The sequence below is a fragment of the Necator americanus genome, chromosome I, assembly GCF_031761385.1.
Source record: "Necator americanus strain Aroian chromosome I, whole genome shotgun sequence".
Classification (NCBI taxonomy): domain Eukaryota; kingdom Metazoa; phylum Nematoda; class Chromadorea; order Rhabditida; family Ancylostomatidae; genus Necator; species Necator americanus.
Window position 1 is genome coordinate 20,902,298 of NC_087371.1, and position 20,878 is coordinate 20,923,175.

General features: G+C 42.6%; 2 protein-coding genes across 4 annotated transcripts in view; one reads left to right on the forward strand and one right to left on the reverse strand.

Annotated features, from left to right (window-relative positions):
• The window catches only part of RB195_006370 (uncharacterized protein), a gene marked incomplete at both ends in the record, with an annotated part of 34,229 nt that extends 23,862 nt beyond the window's left edge, over positions 1–10,367 (forward strand). The window contains 9 exons of one of the 2 annotated variants that reach the window (XM_064179414.1): positions 33–3,326; positions 3,841–3,954; positions 6,195–6,329; positions 6,734–6,850; positions 8,114–8,214; positions 9,085–9,169; positions 9,262–9,414; positions 10,071–10,223; positions 10,278–10,367. In XM_064179414.1, the coding sequence (XP_064036371.1) occupies positions 33–3,326; positions 3,841–3,954; positions 6,195–6,329; positions 6,734–6,850; positions 8,114–8,214; positions 9,085–9,169; positions 9,262–9,414; positions 10,071–10,223; positions 10,278–10,367 (4,242 nt within the window). The remainder of the gene's footprint in view (positions 1–32; positions 3,327–3,840; positions 3,955–6,194; positions 6,330–6,733; positions 6,851–8,113; positions 8,215–9,084; positions 9,170–9,261; positions 9,415–10,070; positions 10,224–10,277) is intronic. The other variant, XM_064179415.1, reaches the window with a different exon arrangement.
• Positions 10,368–11,032: 665 nt separating this feature from the next.
• Positions 11,033–20,341, reverse strand: RB195_006371 (uncharacterized protein; the record flags this gene model as incomplete). Of its 2 annotated transcripts, XM_064179417.1 has the most annotated exons (19): positions 13,180–13,288; positions 13,354–13,433; positions 13,491–13,598; positions 13,646–13,755; positions 13,812–13,872; positions 14,188–14,319; positions 14,382–14,534; positions 14,608–14,702; positions 14,891–15,005; positions 15,341–15,496; positions 15,549–15,617; positions 15,719–15,797; positions 16,049–16,139; positions 16,193–16,367; positions 16,466–16,533; positions 17,003–17,102; positions 17,158–17,193; positions 17,555–17,603; positions 20,256–20,341. In XM_064179417.1, the coding sequence occupies 19 exons, from the start codon at positions 20,339–20,341 to the stop codon at positions 13,180–13,182; spliced, it is 1,872 nt and encodes a 623-aa protein (XP_064036374.1). The 2 variants fall into 2 exon arrangements, with proteins under 2 accessions (XP_064036373.1, XP_064036374.1); XM_064179416.1 differs by lacking the exons at positions 17,555–17,603; positions 20,256–20,341 and adding exons at positions 11,033–11,045; positions 11,112–11,208 and having other exon boundaries at positions 13,197–13,288; positions 17,003–17,189.
• Between the last annotated feature and the right edge of the window lie 537 nt (positions 20,342–20,878).

The window sequence follows — 20,878 nt, forward strand, 5'->3', positions numbered from 1 at the left end:
TGAATCAACAACTCGTACATGCGGAGCTGCAGTCGAGACCATTGCGTGACTATGTTCAAGCATATCACCATGGACAATCATGGGAAACTGCAAAAACAGGTAAAACTTCTGCTCCACCATTGAGTGAAACCAAGCGAGCCACAGAAAAGACAGGGGTTCTGCACTTGAAAACACCTTCAGTGAAGGAGAAGTCGTCATCCGAGGAAGAGTCGCGAAAGCTTCGATTAATTGCTCGAGTCCCTCACTGGACTTCGGATGAAGAACAAGAGTCACAAAAATCAAAGAAAGAGCAGGATTCATCTGGGCTATTCCGCTTATGGAGAGCAACGAAAAGTAAACAAGGCGAGATGTCGGCAAATGAAGACATCTATACACTTAGTGAGAAATATACAGGGCCATTGGACGATGTCAATAGGCAGAGAGATATAGATCGACTCCCTTTCAATGCACCTGCCAATGTGGGTTATAAACCATCTACTGATGATTACCATACTCATCGTCATCGATTTAACTTATTTGGTAGGTGGCGTCACGAAGGTGATGAAGAAACGGTTGAAAAAGATCAGGTGCGACCGGAATCGTACGGGCTAGCATCCGCTTCATATGAGGGCCCTCTTGAATCAACAGCTCGTCATATGGAGCTGCAATCGAAACCATTACGTGATTATGCTCAAGCATATCATCATGGACAATCATCTGATACTGCCATGACAGGTAAACTCCCCTCAAAGACTGCAGTGCTTCATTTGAAAACATCTCAAATGAGGGAACTATCATCAGCTCCCGTAGCTGAAGACGGGACAGGAAAGTACCGGTTAATTGCTCGAGTTTCTCATGATACCGATACGCAGAGAGATGTAGACAAAATTCAATTAAAATCACCTGCTTCTCTAGCTTATACAACATCTGCGGATGATGCTCACGCCACGCATCACCATATGCACTTATTTGGTAGGTGGCGTCACGAAGGTGACGAAGAAACGGTTGAAAAAGAACAGGTGCGACCTGAATCGTACGGCTTAGCATTTAGTTCGTATGAGGGCCCCCTTCAATCAACAACTCGCCATGAAGAGATGCAATCGAAGCCTTTGCGTGATTATGCACAGGCATATCACCATGGACAATCATGGGAAAGTGGAAAGATAAGTAAACTCTCCCCAAAGACTGCAGTACTTCATTTGAAAACATCCGAAATGAAGGAAGTATCACCCTCTAGATCTGGAGAAGAGACAGGAAAATACCGTTTGACTACTCGAGTATCTCATGGGACTCGTGATGAAGAATACGGGTTGAAAAGACCAAAGAAAGAGCAAGATTCACCTAGAGTTTTCAGTTTATGGAGAACAGGAAAAAGCAAGCAAGTTGAGATGTCGACAAACGAATCTGTCTACCCAAGCAACGAGACTTTTGCGGCCCCAGTGGACGATATCAATAGACAGAACGATATAGATCAGCTCCCATTCAAAGCACCCGATTCTTTAGCTTATACACCTTCTGCGGATGATGCTCATGCTGCGCATCACCATATGCATTTATTTGGTAGGTGGCGCCACGAAGGTGACGAAGAAACGATTGAGAAAGACCAGGTGCGAACTGAATCCTATGGCCTTGCATCTACTTCGTATGAGGGCCCCCTTGAATCAACAGCTCGCCAGGAAGAGCTGCAATCGAAGTCATTGCGTGATTATGCACAAGCATATCACCATGGACAATCATGGGAAAGTGGAAGGATAAGTAAACTTCCCTCAAAAACTGCAGTACTTCATTTGAAAACATCTGAAATGAGGGAGGTATCGCCACCAGCCAAAAGTGAGGAAGAAAAAGGAAAATACCGATTGATTGCTCGAATTCCTCACGTGACTTCGGGAAGCGAACAGGAGTCACAAAACTCCAGGAAAGAGCAGGATTCACGAGGGCTTTCCGGTTTATGGAGGACAGGAAGAAATAAGGAAGGTGAGACGTCGGCACATGAATCTGTCTACCGAGTAAATGAAGCATTTGCGAGCCCGTTGGACGATATCAAAAGACAGAGAGATTTAGACCAAATTCCATTCAAATCACCTGCTTCTCTTGCTTATACACCATCTGCGGATGATGCTCAAGCCACGCATCACCGTATGCACGAATTTGGTAGACGGCGGCATGAAGGCGATGAAGAGACTGTCGAAAAAGATCAAGTGCAACCTGAATCATACGGCATAGCATCTACTTCATATGAAGGACCTCTTGAATCCACAACTCGTCATGCGGAGCTGCAATCAAAGCCACTGCGTGATTATGCCCAAGCATATCACCATGGACAGTCATGGGAAAGTGGAAAGATGGGTAACCTCCCCTCAAAAACTGCAGTACTTCATTTAAAAACATCCGAAATGAGGGAAGTATCACCCTCTAGATTTGGAGAAGAGACAGGAAAGTACCGGTTAATTGCTCGAATTCCTCATGGGATTTCCGATGAAGAACAAGAGTCACAAAAGTCAAAAAAAGAGCAGGATTCACGAGGGCTTTTCGGTTTATGGAGGACAGGAAGAAATAAGCAAAGTGAGATGTCAGCTAACGAATCTGTCTACATAACAAAAGAGAAATATGCAGGACCATTAGACGATGTCGATAGGCAGAGAGATATAGATCAACTGCCTTTCAAGGCACCTACTGCCGTGACTTATAAACCATCTACTGATGATTCCCACCCCACGCATCAGCGTATTCTTTTATTTGATAGGTGGCGTCATGGGGGGGATGAGGAAGTGGTCGATAAAGATCGAGTGCAACCTGAAGCATATGGTCTTGCGTCCACTTCATATGAGGGGCCACTTGAATCAACAGCCCGTCATTCTGACCTGGAATCTAAACCGCTGCAGGATTATGACCTGTCCCGTCTTTCACGAGAAGCTGAGAGAAGCCACATCCCAGAAAAGACGTCGGCTCTTCATTTGAATGCATCTGCGCTTAAGGAAAAGCCGACATCCGAGGAAGAGTTAAGGAAGATTCGGGTGATTGCTAGAGTTCATCATGGCGAATCAGAATACGAAGGAGACTTCAAAAAACCAGAAAAAGTGCAACATTCATGTGAAGTTCCATCTGATCGACCAGTGTCTTCCTCGGACAGGCACACAGGGCGGTTTGAGGGAAAAACGATGAGCGGTGAGGAGTATGTTGAGGTGCGCGTTGATCGACGTGTAGAAATTGAACTGGAGCCTACGCTTTGCTTGACCGGGGCGGGGTTGGGCGCACTCTCTGAGGATGAAGATGGATTGATCTTCTCAATCACTCCACCACCGATGCCTTCGTCTGATCGTTCCTTCTTCAGCCGGCTGCTTTTCAAGGTCCGCTCTTTGATTTTCGCCCACAATTAGGGTCATTCGCACGTTTGTGTTCTTTACGCTGTAGTTGCTTGCTTCTGTACGCATTTCGGTTCCATCTTGTGTTCGTGCTGTTGTTTTACCTGTTAATAAAGTGCTAGTATCGCTCACATTTATATAGTCATAGTTTCTTTCGTTAGCGTGAAGGCAAGCTTCATCTAAACCTTTGTTGCTGGCTACGATGTGCTGTGGTTTTTCTGGCACGTGACCCTAATTGATATATGGGCGTTAGTGTCAGTTTTTTTTTCTTGTGGTGTGATGACAAGCGGCTTTGTTCATTCTATGGCTTCTTCTCTATTAAGCGATCTTCAGTCAAAGCTCTATTGAATTGTACAACTGCAGCGCATCGCAGCGTTGTTTGCCCTAACATTCTTTCAATGTTTACTTCTATTTCCAACTTTGCAACAAGCCGTTTGTCATTATTATCATGTTGTGTCTGTATAATTACTCCACTTAATCTCTCCAGTCGTCATTGTAGAGTTCGTCGAAGAAGCCGAAGAAACAAAAGAAAGTTGCGAAGGAGGCCGGTTCAAGTGATTCTTCCAGCAGTTCCGATGATGAGAAAAATCAGGTCCACATCATGCCCGTCGAGGTGACTGGTTCTTAATTTTCTTGAATTTTTCTTGATAAAGCTGGCCGAAGTTGGGTAAGCTCATAATATTCATCTATTTGGAGCGTCTTCGACACTAAATCGAGCAGTATTTGCACGGCGGTTAACACTCGACTCTGTGCTAAGTCATGGTTGGCGTTCTTGTTGACACGACACTAGAAAATGTGTACATGCTGCTGACGTGACCTCTTCTCTGTAATGCGTCGTTACTTGCAGAAGCGCTTGGAATGTGTAGTTGAATAAAAAAAAAGAGAAAATATAGATGAATTAGAGTGAAAAGCAGAGTGGAACAACGCATTGCAGTTTTCTAATAAATGCGCATCTTGTCTATTTTAACCTTACATGAGCTAATTGAATATATATGGCATCTTAGATTCCGATTATTATTCGCTTTTTAGTGTTCAGATTACATTGCTTCGAACTAAAGACGTTACAAAATTCCCATAAGTTCATAAAAAAAAGTTTATGTGAAGAATGATTCAGCATCATTTTTGGAAAAATTAGAGGACTCTTTCCAAGTGGAGTTCAGTTCCGAATGTAATATTACATTTCTAATGACAAGTTTACTTAATTGTAATGCTGAATGCGAAAGCTTTTCTGTTCACGCATGAAGACAGCTTGCGTTTCATTGATAACTGAGCATCTGCTGAACACAGTGTGTTGATGAATTAACATCATTTACTTGAGATTGATACCCTTTCCAACTGATATAATCGAAAAGGTATTATTGTTATTATTGTAATGTGATTGAACCGTAATTGTGGTCACATATGGTGGCGATGCTTTCTTAGCTTTTCCATCCGATCTGGCTATTACCATAAAGTAAGAAAGTAAGAAAGTAAGTAAGAAAGAAAGCCATACCAGTTGAAAGGAGTTAGCATATACAGAAAACGCGCGCCGTGCTCATAATCGTCTACGCTATCTGCGTTTCCTTCTCGAAAATTGATTTTGAATTCATCGAAAAGGACAAATTATGCTGCTTCCTACGAGTTGTACTGTTTTGGTCTGTAATTTAAAGGCAACGTTTCATGAAGCTGACGAGTTAACCAGCATCGCTACTTGCGCTGCGCGCCTCTTGACAATGTCGTTGCCGCCCAACAGCAACCTCGTCGTTTTCTTGCACTTTATCACACTGTTGTCCACAACGCCCCTCCTTTCCTATTTTGTCGAACAAAAAGCAAAGATGCATGGTGAAGTTGATTGAAATTTCGTAAACTGAAAACTTTGTAGAAGAGTTAAGTAAATAAATGAAATGTCGTATAGAAATGTGAATTGAAGTTTTTATTTTCTCATGTGAAATATAGAAAGTGATCGTTGTGCGCTGCTAACATGACCCTTACAAATTCGCTTGCATTTTTTTTCTTTTTTTTTTTGCAATAGAAGCAACGCTGAAAATATTAGCAAGTTGAAAGCAATGTATTATGAGATTGACGTAGCGTGGAAACCTCGTGGAAAATATCAAGTTCGATGGTGCAGATTGCGAATATTAACGTGACCCCGCTCAGTTTCCACTAATCGTCTCAAAAACGACGTTGGGAATGTTGTTCGTTTCCAGAAAGTAAGTTAGAACGCTCCCTTTTTGTGCATTCGTCCCATCCGCTTCCGAGTGTTCGAAGATAAGTGATGTCTCCTAGTGATGTGATTATCTTCCTATTCAAGTAAATCCAATGGCTGCAGTAGGCTGCTGAAGGGACCGGAGCACATACAATGGGATCCTCGACCAACCCGTTCGTGGATGCGGTGCGTGTACATGGACAATGCATTGAAATGTATCTCGCAAAAAAACAAATGCTGTTTTTAGACTGTTATGGGGCAGTGGGCGCGCCCCCACTCATATTCATAATCTACACTCCGAACTCAATATCTACTATGAGGTTTCAAAACTACGTCAATTGCGTGATACGCTTCGTTTAAGACACGATATGTCTCATTTTGGATGTCGTGCACAGAATACTCAATCGCATATTAATAACCTCGAGCGTTTTCCAAATTCGGATCGCACCTTTTCTGATTTTCTTATCAAAATTCTTCACTTTGTTTGATTTCCATTTTGCGTTCTAGATTGCTATAGCTTCAAATAAGAATTTTGTTACAGATCAGAATTAGAATTTTGTTACAGATCATATCATGCGTTTGGCAAATAGTTAGTGGAGCGAGTTTGCTCCTTGTTGCTTGTAAGTTGCGGGCTCTTTTTTTTCTATTCAACTCATAGTGTTTTGAAGAGTGGTGGTGTCACCTTCCCGCTCTATGTGGATCCGGAGGACAAGGACGGCAAACTTGTGCGTCGAGAAACGAACGAGCTGAAGTATCATCTCAAAGGAGAGGGGACATCTCCCGGATTCGATCCTCAAAATCCGGTTCGCAACCGTAGCTACTATTACCTTTTTTCGATTTGGTCTGGCAACTTTCAAACAACTATCAACATAACTCAGAGCGTTTTAATCAATCAAATAGGGACAGATTGCATGGTTCGGCTAACCAACCTCACCTGCTTTGGCGTTTCAATGCGCCCCAACTTCACTGTTAATCATCTTTGAAGCGAGATTCCAAATTTTCTGCATTGTTGTCAGTACCCCTGTTCCATTGTTTATCGATGCCACTTCAGTACTTTGCTGACAGCACGAGCCTTTCGCTTGATAGATGCGCAGCAGTTGGATTTGCTGTTTATGCCGCCAGTCATTTGTTAAGTAGACACATTTGAAATCTGCGGTTGAACCAGTTCTGTAACTATTGGATCGCTGTGAATCTTGGCGTAGTTTAGTCTTTGGCGTCAACGATGGCCGAAGCAGAACGTCTGAATCTGTGCAGTCCGCGGCTGGAGCACGCGGAGCGCACTGTCACTGTGCGCGCATTGGCACCACTGCCGCTCTCTTATGAGGTACAGTGACGTCGCCTGCTGCTGCTACATGCTTGCTGTGGAAGAGCTGCTTGCTAAGCTTGCTTGCTTCTGTATCTGGTAGTCTTCTATTAGAATTTGCGTTCTAGCTGCTTCGTGAAGTTGGCATTGCGAATTCGCCGCCCTTTAAAGTGGTTTCGTTGTTGTAGTCATTTGCTTTCGGATTTCTATCATGGCTCAGTCTCTGCTCTAGCTAGTGATCCGTCGGCCGCAATTTCACAAGAAGTAACGATCTGTGATAGATTTAAGAAGCTAGTTTGAGTGGAGCTCGAGCACACTCCGGAACTTTCCGTATGCAAAGAAAAATAGGGTTTAACAGACTTTAGTATACGTTTCAGACTCTTAACTCTGCTTCTCCTTCTCTCGCAGAAGTTTGGTTTACCAACTATTATGTTCACTTCTGTAAAAAAAAATACCTCAGTGTGCTTTAATTCGATAGTATTCGTCATGCTATGTTGCACCTATCAGCTGTCAGAATTGCTTTGTTACATGGTTGTCCAAATGGTCTTGAAAGCTGTCGTTACCTTGAAGCGAATGCTATTTCTGAGCATATATCGCTACTGCTGTCATCGCTGCTCCATTTGCTCTATCACTGTTTTTCCATTCAGTACTAGGGTGCACTTCTCTGCGCATACTGCACTGATCGCATTATGAAGCGGCCATCTCCTCACTAACTTTGATATTACCTAATGATATGGCAATCTTTGAGTTCCTTGTAAATTTAATAAGAATTTTTACTGAAAACCTCACTTTTGCGGTGCTAATGTACAAATCATCAGTAATCATGATAATGCAGTCATCAATCAGTAAATCAAGCTAGGTTTTCTCTGCTTAACGTTTTCGTGTCTTTGCGCGACTTCAAAGCGTAAGTTCTGCCAGCTTGGAAAACGGAAAAGAAAACGTTCCATTCCTTAGGATAAGCGTTGTCTTTCAAAAACATCTGCTACTGACACAATGCGCGTCACATTCTGGGCCACTCGCTAGTGGTGAATACGCGTGTTTAGATTGCCGGGAATTGCACCCTTTCAATTCTATTACAAAACAGATACATAGTAGTGGTGATCCATCGCTTTGAACGTATCCAGATGATTCTTGAAAATAAAGTGATGACAGCAATGCGTGAACATAGATGGAAGCTTATTCGAACGCATGGGTAACTGCAGTACCTGCTGAAAATATTGGTTACTTCCTTGATTCGGTTTCGCTTATTATTTCTTCATGTATGATATAATTGGTATTGTGTAGGAGAGCGGACAGCCGCATACTACCATCTCCACATGGCAGGAATCTAGCCGTCTTCCTGATGAAGTGACGACCGAATATGATGAAAAAGGGAACAAAATCACGTGAGTGTAACAAAAAAAAACAGTTGTTCTCTTTGAAGGCAGCATTCGGAAAAATTTTCAATGTTGAGCTCTTTTCAGCAGTTTGCTCGCTAGAGTGACGAAGCGCAGAACTCAACATTAAAAACTGCTCCAAACGTTGGTAAATAATTCGCTCGAGAATATTTTCGTGATCCATTTTGTCTCAGTGATAATTTTTTTCACCTGCAAATTTCTTACTGCATATGACTGAAATAAGAACTTTCATGCATCCCCCACAATTTGCTACTCCACTAAGCACAAAGACTACAATTCCTCCAATTTTTGTACGTATGTGTTCGTTGCCCATCTTCGGCAACTTATTTGGGGCGGGTGTGGTGTAGCGGTTAGAGGTTCCGCTTCCTGCACGATCGATCGGAGGTTCGAATCCGCCGTAGTGCTCACCAGGCCTTTCATCCCTCCGGGGTCGATAAATTGATACCAGACTTGTCTGGGAGGATAAAAGCACTGACTTGACACATCGGCTAGCCACCGCAAGTCATTGTATCGGCCAGATACACGTTCGTAAACCTCAAACGATTCTGAATTGAAGTGAACGTGGGGACGCATCCCAAGCGGATTGATTAACGCCAGAAACTTTATCCTTTAAACTTTATCCTTTATGTGTTTGTTGACATTCCATTTTCGACGATTTCATTTATTTCTCTATGTTCAATATTTCGTCATGCACAAAACACTTCTCACGGCTTTTATTTAACTTACTGATTATACTTCCAACGTTATCAATCTGCATATGTCAAGCTATATTGAGTTTGAAAACAAGTGAACATTGAAAATCTCTGCCGAGCGCTGCCCTTTTACAAGGAAAAGAGTGAAAAACGTGTAATAATTAAGGCGAACACTAAAGACGTCACAAGTAAAGCACACCGTCCAGAAACAAACTTTCCAAAACTACGTGGTTCCCACGGAGGGGCAACCGGTCAGCTTTCACTGTTTCGTGTGTTTAAGAATTTAAGTTTATGAACAATTAACTTATGAAAGAAAAGAAAATGCAAGATTTGAGTGTTTCAGGGTGTAGTTACTGTGGAACGTTTACATGAAGAAACAACTCCGCTCGGGGTCACAGCGATTGCCACGAACGGCTCTGCGTCCTCGCCCCATGTCGTTGAAACACATTCGCGCTCTATTGCCTATGAAGCCGATCCGAACGAACTGCATCACGAGGTACTTTGTTAGCTTCTCAATACTGTACGTCTTTCGACATAGTCGTACTTTTCTTGCCTTCTTTGGCATGGCACAAGCAGGTTTCGCGCAAGCGTCATTCAAACAACGCATATCGATCTAATTACTATATATTTCTGACGTTGCCACGCATACATCTCCTGCATAGTATGTTTCACATCTCCAACAAGAAACATGACTTTAAGACGCTCAGGCGCCGAAATACATGGAGAACAACTGAGCATGGAAAATTCAAAGGCATCACCTACGAATCTGAGGTGGTACGGATTTCAGGTGGAATATTCGTATACGGCATAGTAAATTATGGAGAGAGGGGTGATTTCGTCCATTTCTTCCTAATTGCCGTAAAAAAGAGCCCGGAAAATACCTCAAGCGTTCCGGCGCGCTATTTTCTACAACAAGTTTGATTGTAGTGCCCCTGCCTTATGCATGCGCCGCATCTTCTGGGCCGTTTTTTTTTTACCGCAGTTAGGAAGAAATTGACAGAATCACCCACCTCTCCATAATCTACTATCCCGTATACGAATACTCTACCTGAAATCCGTACCACCTCAGATTCGTGGGGTTGATGCCTTTAAACAAAGAGACTTTTTTTTACAGAACAATTTGCGTAGTTGTATAACCGGTTCGTCTTGCAGGGCCTTGGAGAGTTTGTATCCTGCAAAACACTTACTTCTGGTAACCGAACAGTGGAGACGTACACTTACAAAACTGAGCGCGATGGCATTATTGAGACGCACGTCGAACATCGTGTGACCATCCATTCCGATGAGCCCATTGATCACGATGCAGTAAGCTTTCTGGTGTTGTGGTATCAACGAGGCAAAAAAGCGTCGACCTTTTAGGAATTGAGCCAAGCGATTATGGAAGCGACTCAGATGAACCCAGATATGACTGTGGAGAAGATCGAAGTGCGTCAGGAGTCCACAGCTTGAACAACGCTCGATTCGGTTCCTCGCGATGGACCGCAACTTCACTACCCAATTACGGCTGAATTCACATAATGTTAATCATAAGGTCGAGGCGTGTCTAGAGCCTGTGCTGCATTCATTCCTTCTCTAGCGCGAAGCGGTTATCCGGTTATCTGTGTTTCCTTTTCAAATCTTAAATTTCATTTTCCGTCTCTGCCTTCTCTGATTCGAACGACTACAAATAGGTTTGCGTACTTTGATCCTGCTTCATAAGGATGGTAGCGCTTTTGCCTCTTTCTCGGTATCGCAGCTTACCATCCCTTAGTATAGTTTTGCATGTTTCGCTAGCTGATGGCTACTCAGTCTAGCTGTCTTAATTGCGCATGCTGCTTTTGTTCGTCGTCGGATCGTTCCTTTTCATTGGTCTGTCTAGTGTTTCATCCGAGTACTCCACTAGCCTTTTTATTCTGCTGCCTTTTCGTTCTGTTTGACTAAAGTTATTCCCTTCAACGAATATTATTGGGCATTTGTTGTTGTGTGTCTCTACACATCGCTCCTACCGCTCTGCGCGGCCCGGCTCCATTATTTATTCATGAATATTTGTCTCTTTAAGCCAGCGCTTATGCAGCTACGTTTTGACGAAATATTCACTATTTACATTCGACCGTTTGCTTTATCATGCTTTTTAATCAATGAAGTTCACTTTAATAAGTGATGCATTGAGGAAAACTTGATGAAAAATACTCTAATCTCCAGTTAACATCTCACCTAATGAGAACGCGCAGACCGATTGCGCAATTTACTTTTCCAGAGTAGAATGATGACCCAAATATTGCCCGGTACTGGATCTGCCGATGAAGAGTACCTGCACCAGTAGTAAATGTCTTAATGTCCTCCACTTAATAGGCTAATCATGCACCCCCATCCGAGATCGTTCTGAGCAAAACAAGAGAAAGCCCAAAAGGTAAAGAAAAGGAGATAGTCATCGCACATATGACAATTTTATTACTAATACCGCTCGAAAAAGCAAAAAGTGTTGAAAATAACACGTTAAATTAAATTTTACTAGCCTTCCTGCACGTAGGTACGTTCTTTAAAAAGTGGACTGCCTGTTATATGGACTGATTTCGACCAAGCCTTACGTACAGACACTTGGAGGATGGGTGCTAAGTCGTTTGTCCGGTAGCCGTTTCTGCAGACAGAGCCTAAGAGGAAAGTAGCCTGAGTTGAGGAGGAAAAAACTTGGTAGTGAAAAAGAAGCGCAGCCGGCTAGTTGGTTATACATTCTGCAAAAAAAGTTCTGACTGGAATTTCACTTGATCGAATACACAATAGGCGCTCCACACTTCTTCCAATCCCAGAACACCACATCATCTGTCAGTGAGGCAGTCTTATTGGCTATCTGTTACTTTGATAAGCTTGTGCATTTTGCATATGTACTGCTTCTAAAGGTCAAGAAAACATTGGCATGCATTCAGTGATAGTTGTATTTGCAACATGGAGATCCTAGTTTTTCTGATATCATACTTCGAACCTGGGTAGATAAACAAGTACTCTCAGCTATAATGAACCTCGCATACTGCGGTAACGGACTAGAGAGTGCAGTTGAAACAAAATCGCTAGTTATCCGAGACAACGCGCGGGTGTCAGAATTACTTCGAAGTTCTTTGGTTAATGTTACTGAGCGGAAGGTTGTCAGCGCCAATTTGCCCAACACGAACTAAGATGGCCTTCCGGATTGTGTTTACGAAAGGATAGAAGAATGGATTCAGGTCGCTTTAATCGGACAGTTACAGATCAAAGCGACCGAAAAGCTGGTACAGTTCCGGGTGGTTGCACTCAAAGTGGTGGAGCTAACAGTCGAGGTGGGACCCTTTCTTGCTGTAATCGGGTTGCAGAGATGAGTAACAGTCCGACTTTGATCGCAGCTGCTTACGCAATTGCTCCCGGCATCTGATCGCTTCGAGCCAACTATACTCAGTACTTTTTCACGAACAACAGTTCCAAGTATTTATAGAATTCTTGTAATTCTTGATTGTTAAATGTTTTGTGAGTGTATGTTTACTCATATTTTTACTTACGCTAACCATGAGTAGATTCATTCCAAGCATCTCAATTCATTTGAGATATTAACCAAACTGCTCGCTCTGGTTATATAGTCGGATCAAAACGACATAAGCATGGTGCGTTTGCGCACGCTCTCGAAACGGTGCTGCGGAGGCAGCAGTTGGAACCGTGGTGGGACCATCGCAAACTGCAGCGATGAGTAGTGTCAGCAAGGGTCCCAGTACGCTCCTATCCACTACGCTCGACAGCACCGCCTCGAGAGAAGCCGCTGCACCATGCTTCATATCGCTTTGACCCTACTATACTCGGAGCAATTCTTACAGAGACATCCAGATTTACTTGAAAACGAGGTCTTCTTATAGTGATAGATCAGTGTTTATCCCCGCTAATAATGTAATTTTGAACATTCATGTTTTCTATATAACCAGAGTGATAGAGCTTGGAGGAAGAATTTGAATAAGCATCATTTTAGTAAGAAAATCGGTCTTAAATACAGTATCAGCGAATCGCACAAAACAGGTACGAAATCACGCTGCAACACAATTATGTACATATTCAATTTTTCTTCCTCCTTCTAAAACAAAGTCTGAACTACTTGTAGAAAGTACAAGCTTTTTCATGTTTATTCAGAAACGAACTACATGCGCAAATCACTGGAAATCAACTTATTTACCACACTGTATGACTGATAGATTAAATATGATAAGGTATTATACACATTGACGACAACACAACGTTTGAGGACAAAACTACGGGAATTGCTTTTTTATTAGTGGAAGCCCAGACCATTCTTCGTTTCTTCGGCGAAGTATCGTACATCGAAATCGGCATCGTTCATTAAATTCATCAGTATTGGCTTGATTTCGTTTTGCAAAACGCTATGATAATTGTAGTAAACGATCTGTTGAATTAGCAGAAAAATATCTGGTAGCTTCACACAAACCTTGCATCGACCACTTTTCCAATTTTCATAAGACCCTTGGCCACACCAAAGCGCACGTTTGGCACATTATCTTCGCTCAACTAAACAGAAAACATTTAAAAAAAAACGAAGCAGAAATGAAGCGAGGAGACGAAGACCTCTTTAATGATTGGCATAATCTCCTTCGCAGTTTGCTGCGGTCCAACAGCTTCCGCAAGTGAATTAAGACAAAAAAGGCAGGTCATACGATGCAGATAGTTGAGATCCTAGAGAAATTTAAGTGAATCTTTTTATTACCAGAAGACCAACATACTTTGGACATCGTAAGCAACTTGGGCATGATGTTTTTCGAAGCCCAATCGCAGCCGAATTTCTTTGCAAGTTCAGTGAGGATCGAAGTGGTAGCTTCACGAATGGCATATACTGCAATATCAAGAAGATATCAGGAGATGGAAGTCTAGGATCAAAAGGTTACCTACCATGGTCACACAACCAATTTAGACAGAGTGGAAGCATTTTCTCGTCGAAAAATTCCTGTCCCTAGAAATATACAGTAGAACAAATCTTTTAACCTACTTTTTCTTTAAAGAATCATCATTCGGAACTACTTCCTAAACAGCCTTCTTTTTGAGTCACATATGACTGCTTCAGCTCAAAACAGGATGATAAACTGATGATGCATACAAAAGTATTCGCTGATAAAGGTGAAATACGTTATGAAAGAAGCGTAAGAATGGTTTCTAGATTGAATTCTTGGTATGTCAGAAAAATTGGGAAACACCGTAGGAACTAAGCAAAGGAAGAAAAAAAGAAAGAATTTTTTGACTCTCAGAAATACAAAATCCGAACACACACCAGTTGTGCAGCAAGAAGAGGCATAAACTGAACAATAGCTAGTCTGACACGCCATTTCCCATCTTCAGCAAGCTCAACAATAGCCGGAAGAAGAGACTGTGACAGCTGCGAGGCTCCGATCACGTCATTCACCTAAAACAACCATACGAATGCTTCATTATCACAATCACACTGTAGCTACAAAGAAGGCAAACCTTGTCAAGACTGCTAATAATGTTGAGGCGGACTTCTGCAGTGCTGTCTTTCAACAGCTGCATGTAAATTGGCAGAAGTTGTGATATCGTATTCTCTTTTCCAACGAGTGGTGCGAGACCCATGATCACACCGGCAAGTTCAGTCTTAACATGCTGAAAGCAACGACCATGACGTTCTCTTAGTTCTTCACAATGTGACCAATGGGCAGTCCGAAGCGTTATGAACCTGATTAGGATCGATGACTAAGTCCTTCACTACAGGTAGAATATTGTTCAGAATTGCAGTCTCTCTTGCGCTTCTCTTCAAATTTGCACAGAACGCTGAAATGTTACTTCAACGAGTAGTGAGATATTCTATACCATAATTGTTTTCTTAAATTTCTTATGGAAAATTCTTGATAAAAAAACGAGTGATTATGTCGAACAGTACTGGCACTTATCCGTCACATTAGGTGACGTAACATATAAAGTGGGCACAAATTTGCATTCAAATTTCCAAATGCACATACTGTTTAGTTTTTGCGCAGCTGCACCACGAACTTCGCCCTCTGGATCTTTCAGAAGGTTTGTAAAAGCAGGCACAAGTTCAGTCATAGTCATATCTTCACCAACAGCTTCTTGGATCTGCAATGACAATTTTAAAGGGCATGCATCTGATAATATGAGATATTCGGCAATTGCTTATGCTAATTTGCTGCACATGCAGAATTGCTGCCCATTGTACTATTTTTAGGGTACTTTCACACGTACAGCTTAACAACATTGCCGTTCTAATAACCCAACGCTCAAAAGTTGCAAATAAACAATGCAGTCAAACGATCAGTTCTCCAACGACTTGAAACTGCAACAGTTGAACTAACGACCAACCTTCTTCTACTTCTCCCGCACAATTCCATTACTCGAAATTCTATGTTCTAGTAAAGTAGAAACACAGTTACAAAGGAAACATGATGAACTACCTCTGTAAGTTTTTCCGCTACCATGAAACGAACGCGCCAACTTTTGTCGTCGATGAGGCCGCTTAGAACGGGACGAACAAGGTCTCGTCGGCTTTCTTCAGAAAGCAAGCCGGCCATCGCAATACAACCCTCCACGGCCAAAAGACGTACAGAATCCTTAGAAAGAAAAAAAGTAATGGATTTCTCGCCTTTTCGAGTCTTAGCTTACCTGCTCATCCACAGCCAAATCACAAAACATAGCATGTAGCTCTTCAACCAAATAATCCCTCTCGAAAACCTGCAACATGAAGCTCAACAAATAATACAACGAATCAGCAAAATATTGAAAAAAAAACGTTCGTGTTCAGTGATAAAGAATTGGAGTTCTCCAACAAGTACCTTTGCAAAATCTCCTAATTTTGCTGCAGCTGCGCGACGAACCATCGGGGTATCGTCACGACACAGTTGTCGAAATAGACTGAAAACAAGAGAATGGGTTTGAATAACAGAATATTATTCTAGCAAACAACAGTAAAGGACTTCTAACAAATGAGTCAAAGAAGTTTTCGCAATCAGTGAACACACTTTTTTTTCGTTTTGTATGCAATATTTTAAGCTACGTTCCATCCAAACATTCTTCCCGCACTCGCAAACTTATGTAAAAGTTCCTGAGGTTAAAACTCTCGAAACCCGCTAGAAAGTGAAAGAGTCAAGAAATTTATAACCCACCCTCTCAATTCTGCTTTTACAGCAGGGCTGACTCGAGGATAGGCGACGCTAAAAAGCCCACAAGCGGAAGTACGGGAAGTGAACCAATCTCCTGAATCATTTGATGAGTTCAATGCCGACATAGTGAAGCTCCAGATTACCCGCCTGTTGCTAAACGCTTCAGCATAGGGATAAAGTACTCCTCCAATGCAGGTGTGCTCAGTTTATCTGCGAGCTTTCGCAAACTTTCCACAGCTTTGTCTCTTACAACTGTTTCTTCTACTGTAGCTAGATTTTCAAGAGGAGGAAGCAAGCAGTGGACATATTCAGGGCCACCAACCTGTAGTACGAACAACGAGTGGCACAATATTGAGTCTTGTTAATGGATTAACAAGGAAGTGAAAACAAACCCCGAATGAATGGCAAAGACTAACATACCAAAGGAGTAAAATTCCCTAGTTGTTCAGCAAGAATCAGTAATACCTCGTCCTCGTCGTATATCGTGTCTGCAAAGAACAGTGGTTGTTCGACTAAAACGCTATTCATTACTTGCTGAAGACAACACGGCATTTCCCCAATTTTTTGTCTGAAAAGCTATATATGTGACTGTTTGGCACGAAAAACAAAAACACCAACTCAGACCAGAACAAGGACTTAAATGCTGTATAAGACAACTACTTTCTTTCTTCCGAACGGATGTGATTCAGTCACAGAAAAAAAAGAAAATGTGAATTGCAACAGTCATGAAGAAAAGTGGACTTGCAGAGAACAAATTATTCTCAGAGTTGGAATAATGTATTGATTTAATTAACGAGTTGCTTCACAGGGCGTTTCAACACATTTAAAAAAGCATTCAATTGTAAATAAATCAAAACATCTTCAATTTTCAAATGATTTCCACTACAATAAATTATTTTCACCAATCAACCTCTCATTCCACCTACAAAACACAGCTTCCGATTCAGTTATGCTAACCTGTGAGGAACTGGATCAACTCGTTTCGAGTGCGCTCTACGCCAAGAGCAAGTGCAATGGTAGAGAGTTTACGGATACTGTTGAGTCTTAAATGTACATCCTCGTTGCGAAGTTCATCAATGAGAACCGCAATTGGATATAACGAATCGTCCGACTCGCTGGGTGACTGTGAAACTGCGGTAGCCATCTTTCTAAACACAGAAGACCTGTTATATTTGAAGTCGGCTTCAGCTTATCGAAGAATTTAAACAACGACTGCTATCGATAGATAAGCAGTGCATAGCAATTTATTGCGAAGTAAAGTGTGCTCTCAAGTGTGCTTGGCCTTCTCTAATTTATTTGCTAGTGTTTTATTTCTTGATCAAAGTTCAAGTTCTTGATTACCTCATATCAACGAGATAAGCAAGCAAGGAACTACTACATAAGAGACAAGACCAGAACAAATGGTTCAGATAAGAAAAAATTACAAACGTGGTCTAATGTTAACAGCTGAACCTCGATACCAAGAGAAAAGTCGAAAAACACAATCACAACAAAATGGCTACAACTCACCACGTATTTAAATGAAGAATACGTGCGAACGCGAAACTGTGCGAATCTGCTGAACTTACACCGCTTACTTCATGCAGTCCAAAGGATCCACAGCAAATGCGCTGAGGTGCAGTCGATCGAGTGCACAACCGTGAACTATGAGGGATTGTCTGTGAGTACGGACGTTCCGGCGCATCGTTCCTTCATTGCCCCTTCGATGCGGCGGCGCTCCTTCTTTTCAGTTTAATGACATTTGCGGCCTCGATTGAGTGCATTTGTAAAATGTCCTCTTCAATTCCGTAGAAGAAGGTAGCCATGTCTCTTCGCCGTTCCTTACAAAATTGTAAGGTTCTGGTTCTGAAGATTCTAATGCCCGGCAGTAGAATCCCCGAGAATTCTGGAGCTTCACTTGGACTGAAGAGATGAGTGGTGGTCCCCCTCGATCCCAACTGCACCGCTTCCTACGCAGCCGCTTGAGCAACTCCATCGGGATTCAGATCCTTTTGAACTGACCATGCCCTCCACTATCTTGACTGCAATTTGCAACATTCGGTTCGTATTCGAAATTTCCTCTTCCGTGTAAGCGTGTTGTAAGATGGAAGCTTGTGAAACAGTTGCAACGGATTTCTGCAAAGTACTATGTTTTTGAGTAAGTCGTGATGGCAGAAGAGTTGGTGCTTGAGGGCGTGCTCACCACCGTTTCCAGTGGCATTTTCGGATTCTTCTTTTTCACATCCTTCTTTTTTCTGACGAATGTAACATGAGAAAGAGGGTTTGAAGACTCTCGACTTGCACTGGTCTACTATCCAGAATTCTTTATATAGTCAAGTTAGCTGCAGTCCAACAAATCGTCACGTAAGGTTCAAGGTGCGTTCCGAGTGTCGTCTCCGTGCTAACCTGTGCCAAGTTAAGGTGAGTTGTGGGGAAAAGTACGCTTCTATTTGTGGAGAAGCTACAGATACAGTCAGGTCTAAATAACCTGAAGGTTGGAGCGGTTGCGCAGCTCATGCTCCGGTCGAATCTGCGCAGTGGAGCATCAATCCCTAAGCAAATTAGAGGTATCCCCTCATTTAAAGGCATCACTCCACGAATCTGAGGTGGTACAGATTTCAGGTGGAGTATCCGTGTACGTGGTTGTAGATTATTGAGACGGGGGCAGTTCCGCTCATCCCTCCCTGCATCGCTGCAAACAGCCGCCTCCAGAATGCTGTTTTTTACGACGCCATCTATTGCAACGCTCCACCCCTTGCGCCGCCCATGCCCTGCGATTCGCCGAAAATCAATTCGGACTGCCCTGATAGGCAGTAAGCGACTCTCCGCGTGCAAGGGTGGCGCGCTGCAATGGAAGGCATCGTACAAAACAGCATTCAGGGGCCGCCTGCTTGCAGTAATGCAGGAAGAGATGAGCGGAACAACCCCAGTCTCCATAATCTACGACCCAGTATACGGATACTCCACCTGAAATCCGTACCACTCCAGATTTGTGGTTTGCTGCCTTTAAGTAAGGTGGAGTATTAGGAACGCGAAAATGAAAATGAGTAAAAGCATTTCCACTTCAAATAGAAGATGTGGCATCGAGGAGTTTCGAACCACGTGCGGCAGGCGACAAGTCTTTAGGAAAGACGTTTTAGGACTGAAACAGTCTCTTTCTCTTGCGAATATTTAGTCTATTCTGTGATATTTTTTTCAGGACATTGTGAATGATGCGGTCTGAAAATTGGTGCATAGACAAAAGAATGCTCGTGGTCCACGCGGTGGATATGTTAAAGACTTGATAGTTAAGGTGTTGACTACTGCTGATTTCATGATATGATGCGTACTGAAAATTTTAAAACAACCACTGCAGGGAGTAAAGTGAGATTAAGGTGGACGAAAGAAAGAACAACTATAACTGGATTTAGTTACGTGGGTAGAAATTAAATTTATGACATAGTAAGAAAAGAGGCAACACAGCTCTATTGTGCCGTCAAGAATTTATTGCCCAGTAAGCAGCGATGTGCGTTCAAGCGCAGAGTAGGCTGAAGACAGAGTGTGAGTAAGGCCCAGAAACGCGTTGCAGCTGATGTTGATCAAGACAGAAGACCTTCGGATGGATGTGGAATGTGTCATATCAGAAAAGACCACCAAGAAGTGAGCTGTCTAGGGAATAACATCACAAGATTCGCATACAAATACGAACGTTGCATGATGGATGTTCTATAGATAAGGACGCAAAAAGGGTCATAACTCATAACTTCCTTGATGATGCCAAATCAGAGCAACACTTTGAGGAAATTGATCTTAACCCTCCAGAAATCTGTGAAATCAGTCTATATTCAGAGAACAACTTAAAATTCGGTTCTTTCTGAATTCAGTCCTTATAATGAGTTTAACCGGTTGGTGTAGCGCAATCAGTGAGAGGTCAGCTGTGGCCGGGCGGAGAATGGTTTGAAGCTTCCCTAGGAGGGAGGATAAATACGCTGACTTGATTCATCGGGTCTCAAGTCGCTGTTCAGGCCAACATGCGTTCCAAAACCTCAACGAATTGCAGTAAACCCCGTTGGCCCAACCCAAGCAGATTGATACTCCAGAAACTATCCTTTATCTCTTTAACGAGTCAAGCCTCGGGAATCTAAAAATTGAGTCGTAGTTGTTTCTTTTCTCATTTCTGATGAATACTACATTTTCCTCGATGAATAACCAGAGGGCTTATGTCGAGCAAGTGGTGAGAGAGGGGATGAACCACAGTTCATCTTTCCGTACCATCACGCGACCGCCAGAGGCTCCAGTAGGCAGCAAAAGTGGGGCAATAAGACAATCCTGATTCATTTCACCGCGTTTATGCACACAAAAATTTCTAGCGCCACGATTAATACGTTCCAGAAGCAGTCTACTTCATTATTTAAATGCAGCACAACACGAAGTTGGCGATGTTGGGATCTCTTGAGTAAGAGATATGTAGGATTGGGAGTGTAGATTAGTATATGAGTGAGAGCGCTCAATCCTCCCTCACTGTGCTGAAAGCAGCGTGAGAAACGGCCTTACCGACCGTCCGTTCCTACGAAGTTCCTACGTTGGAACGCCCTCTGCAGCTTATTCATTGGTTTTACTTAAGCAGAGACCACTGATTTCCGCTCGGTCACTCCTGGATGTCTCGTCGCAGCTCAAATCTGGGTTTATCTTTCACCGATGACGGACCTATACAGTGATCTTGTTACAGTTTCCCAAAGGAAGAAGAGAGAAGTTGATTCCTGTACGCAAATGATAGACCAAGGTTGTTGTTGCGAAACAGGATTGTGAATCATATAGTCAATATTCCATATACGATTATCTATTGCATATGTGGTGAAAATGTCATTGAAACTC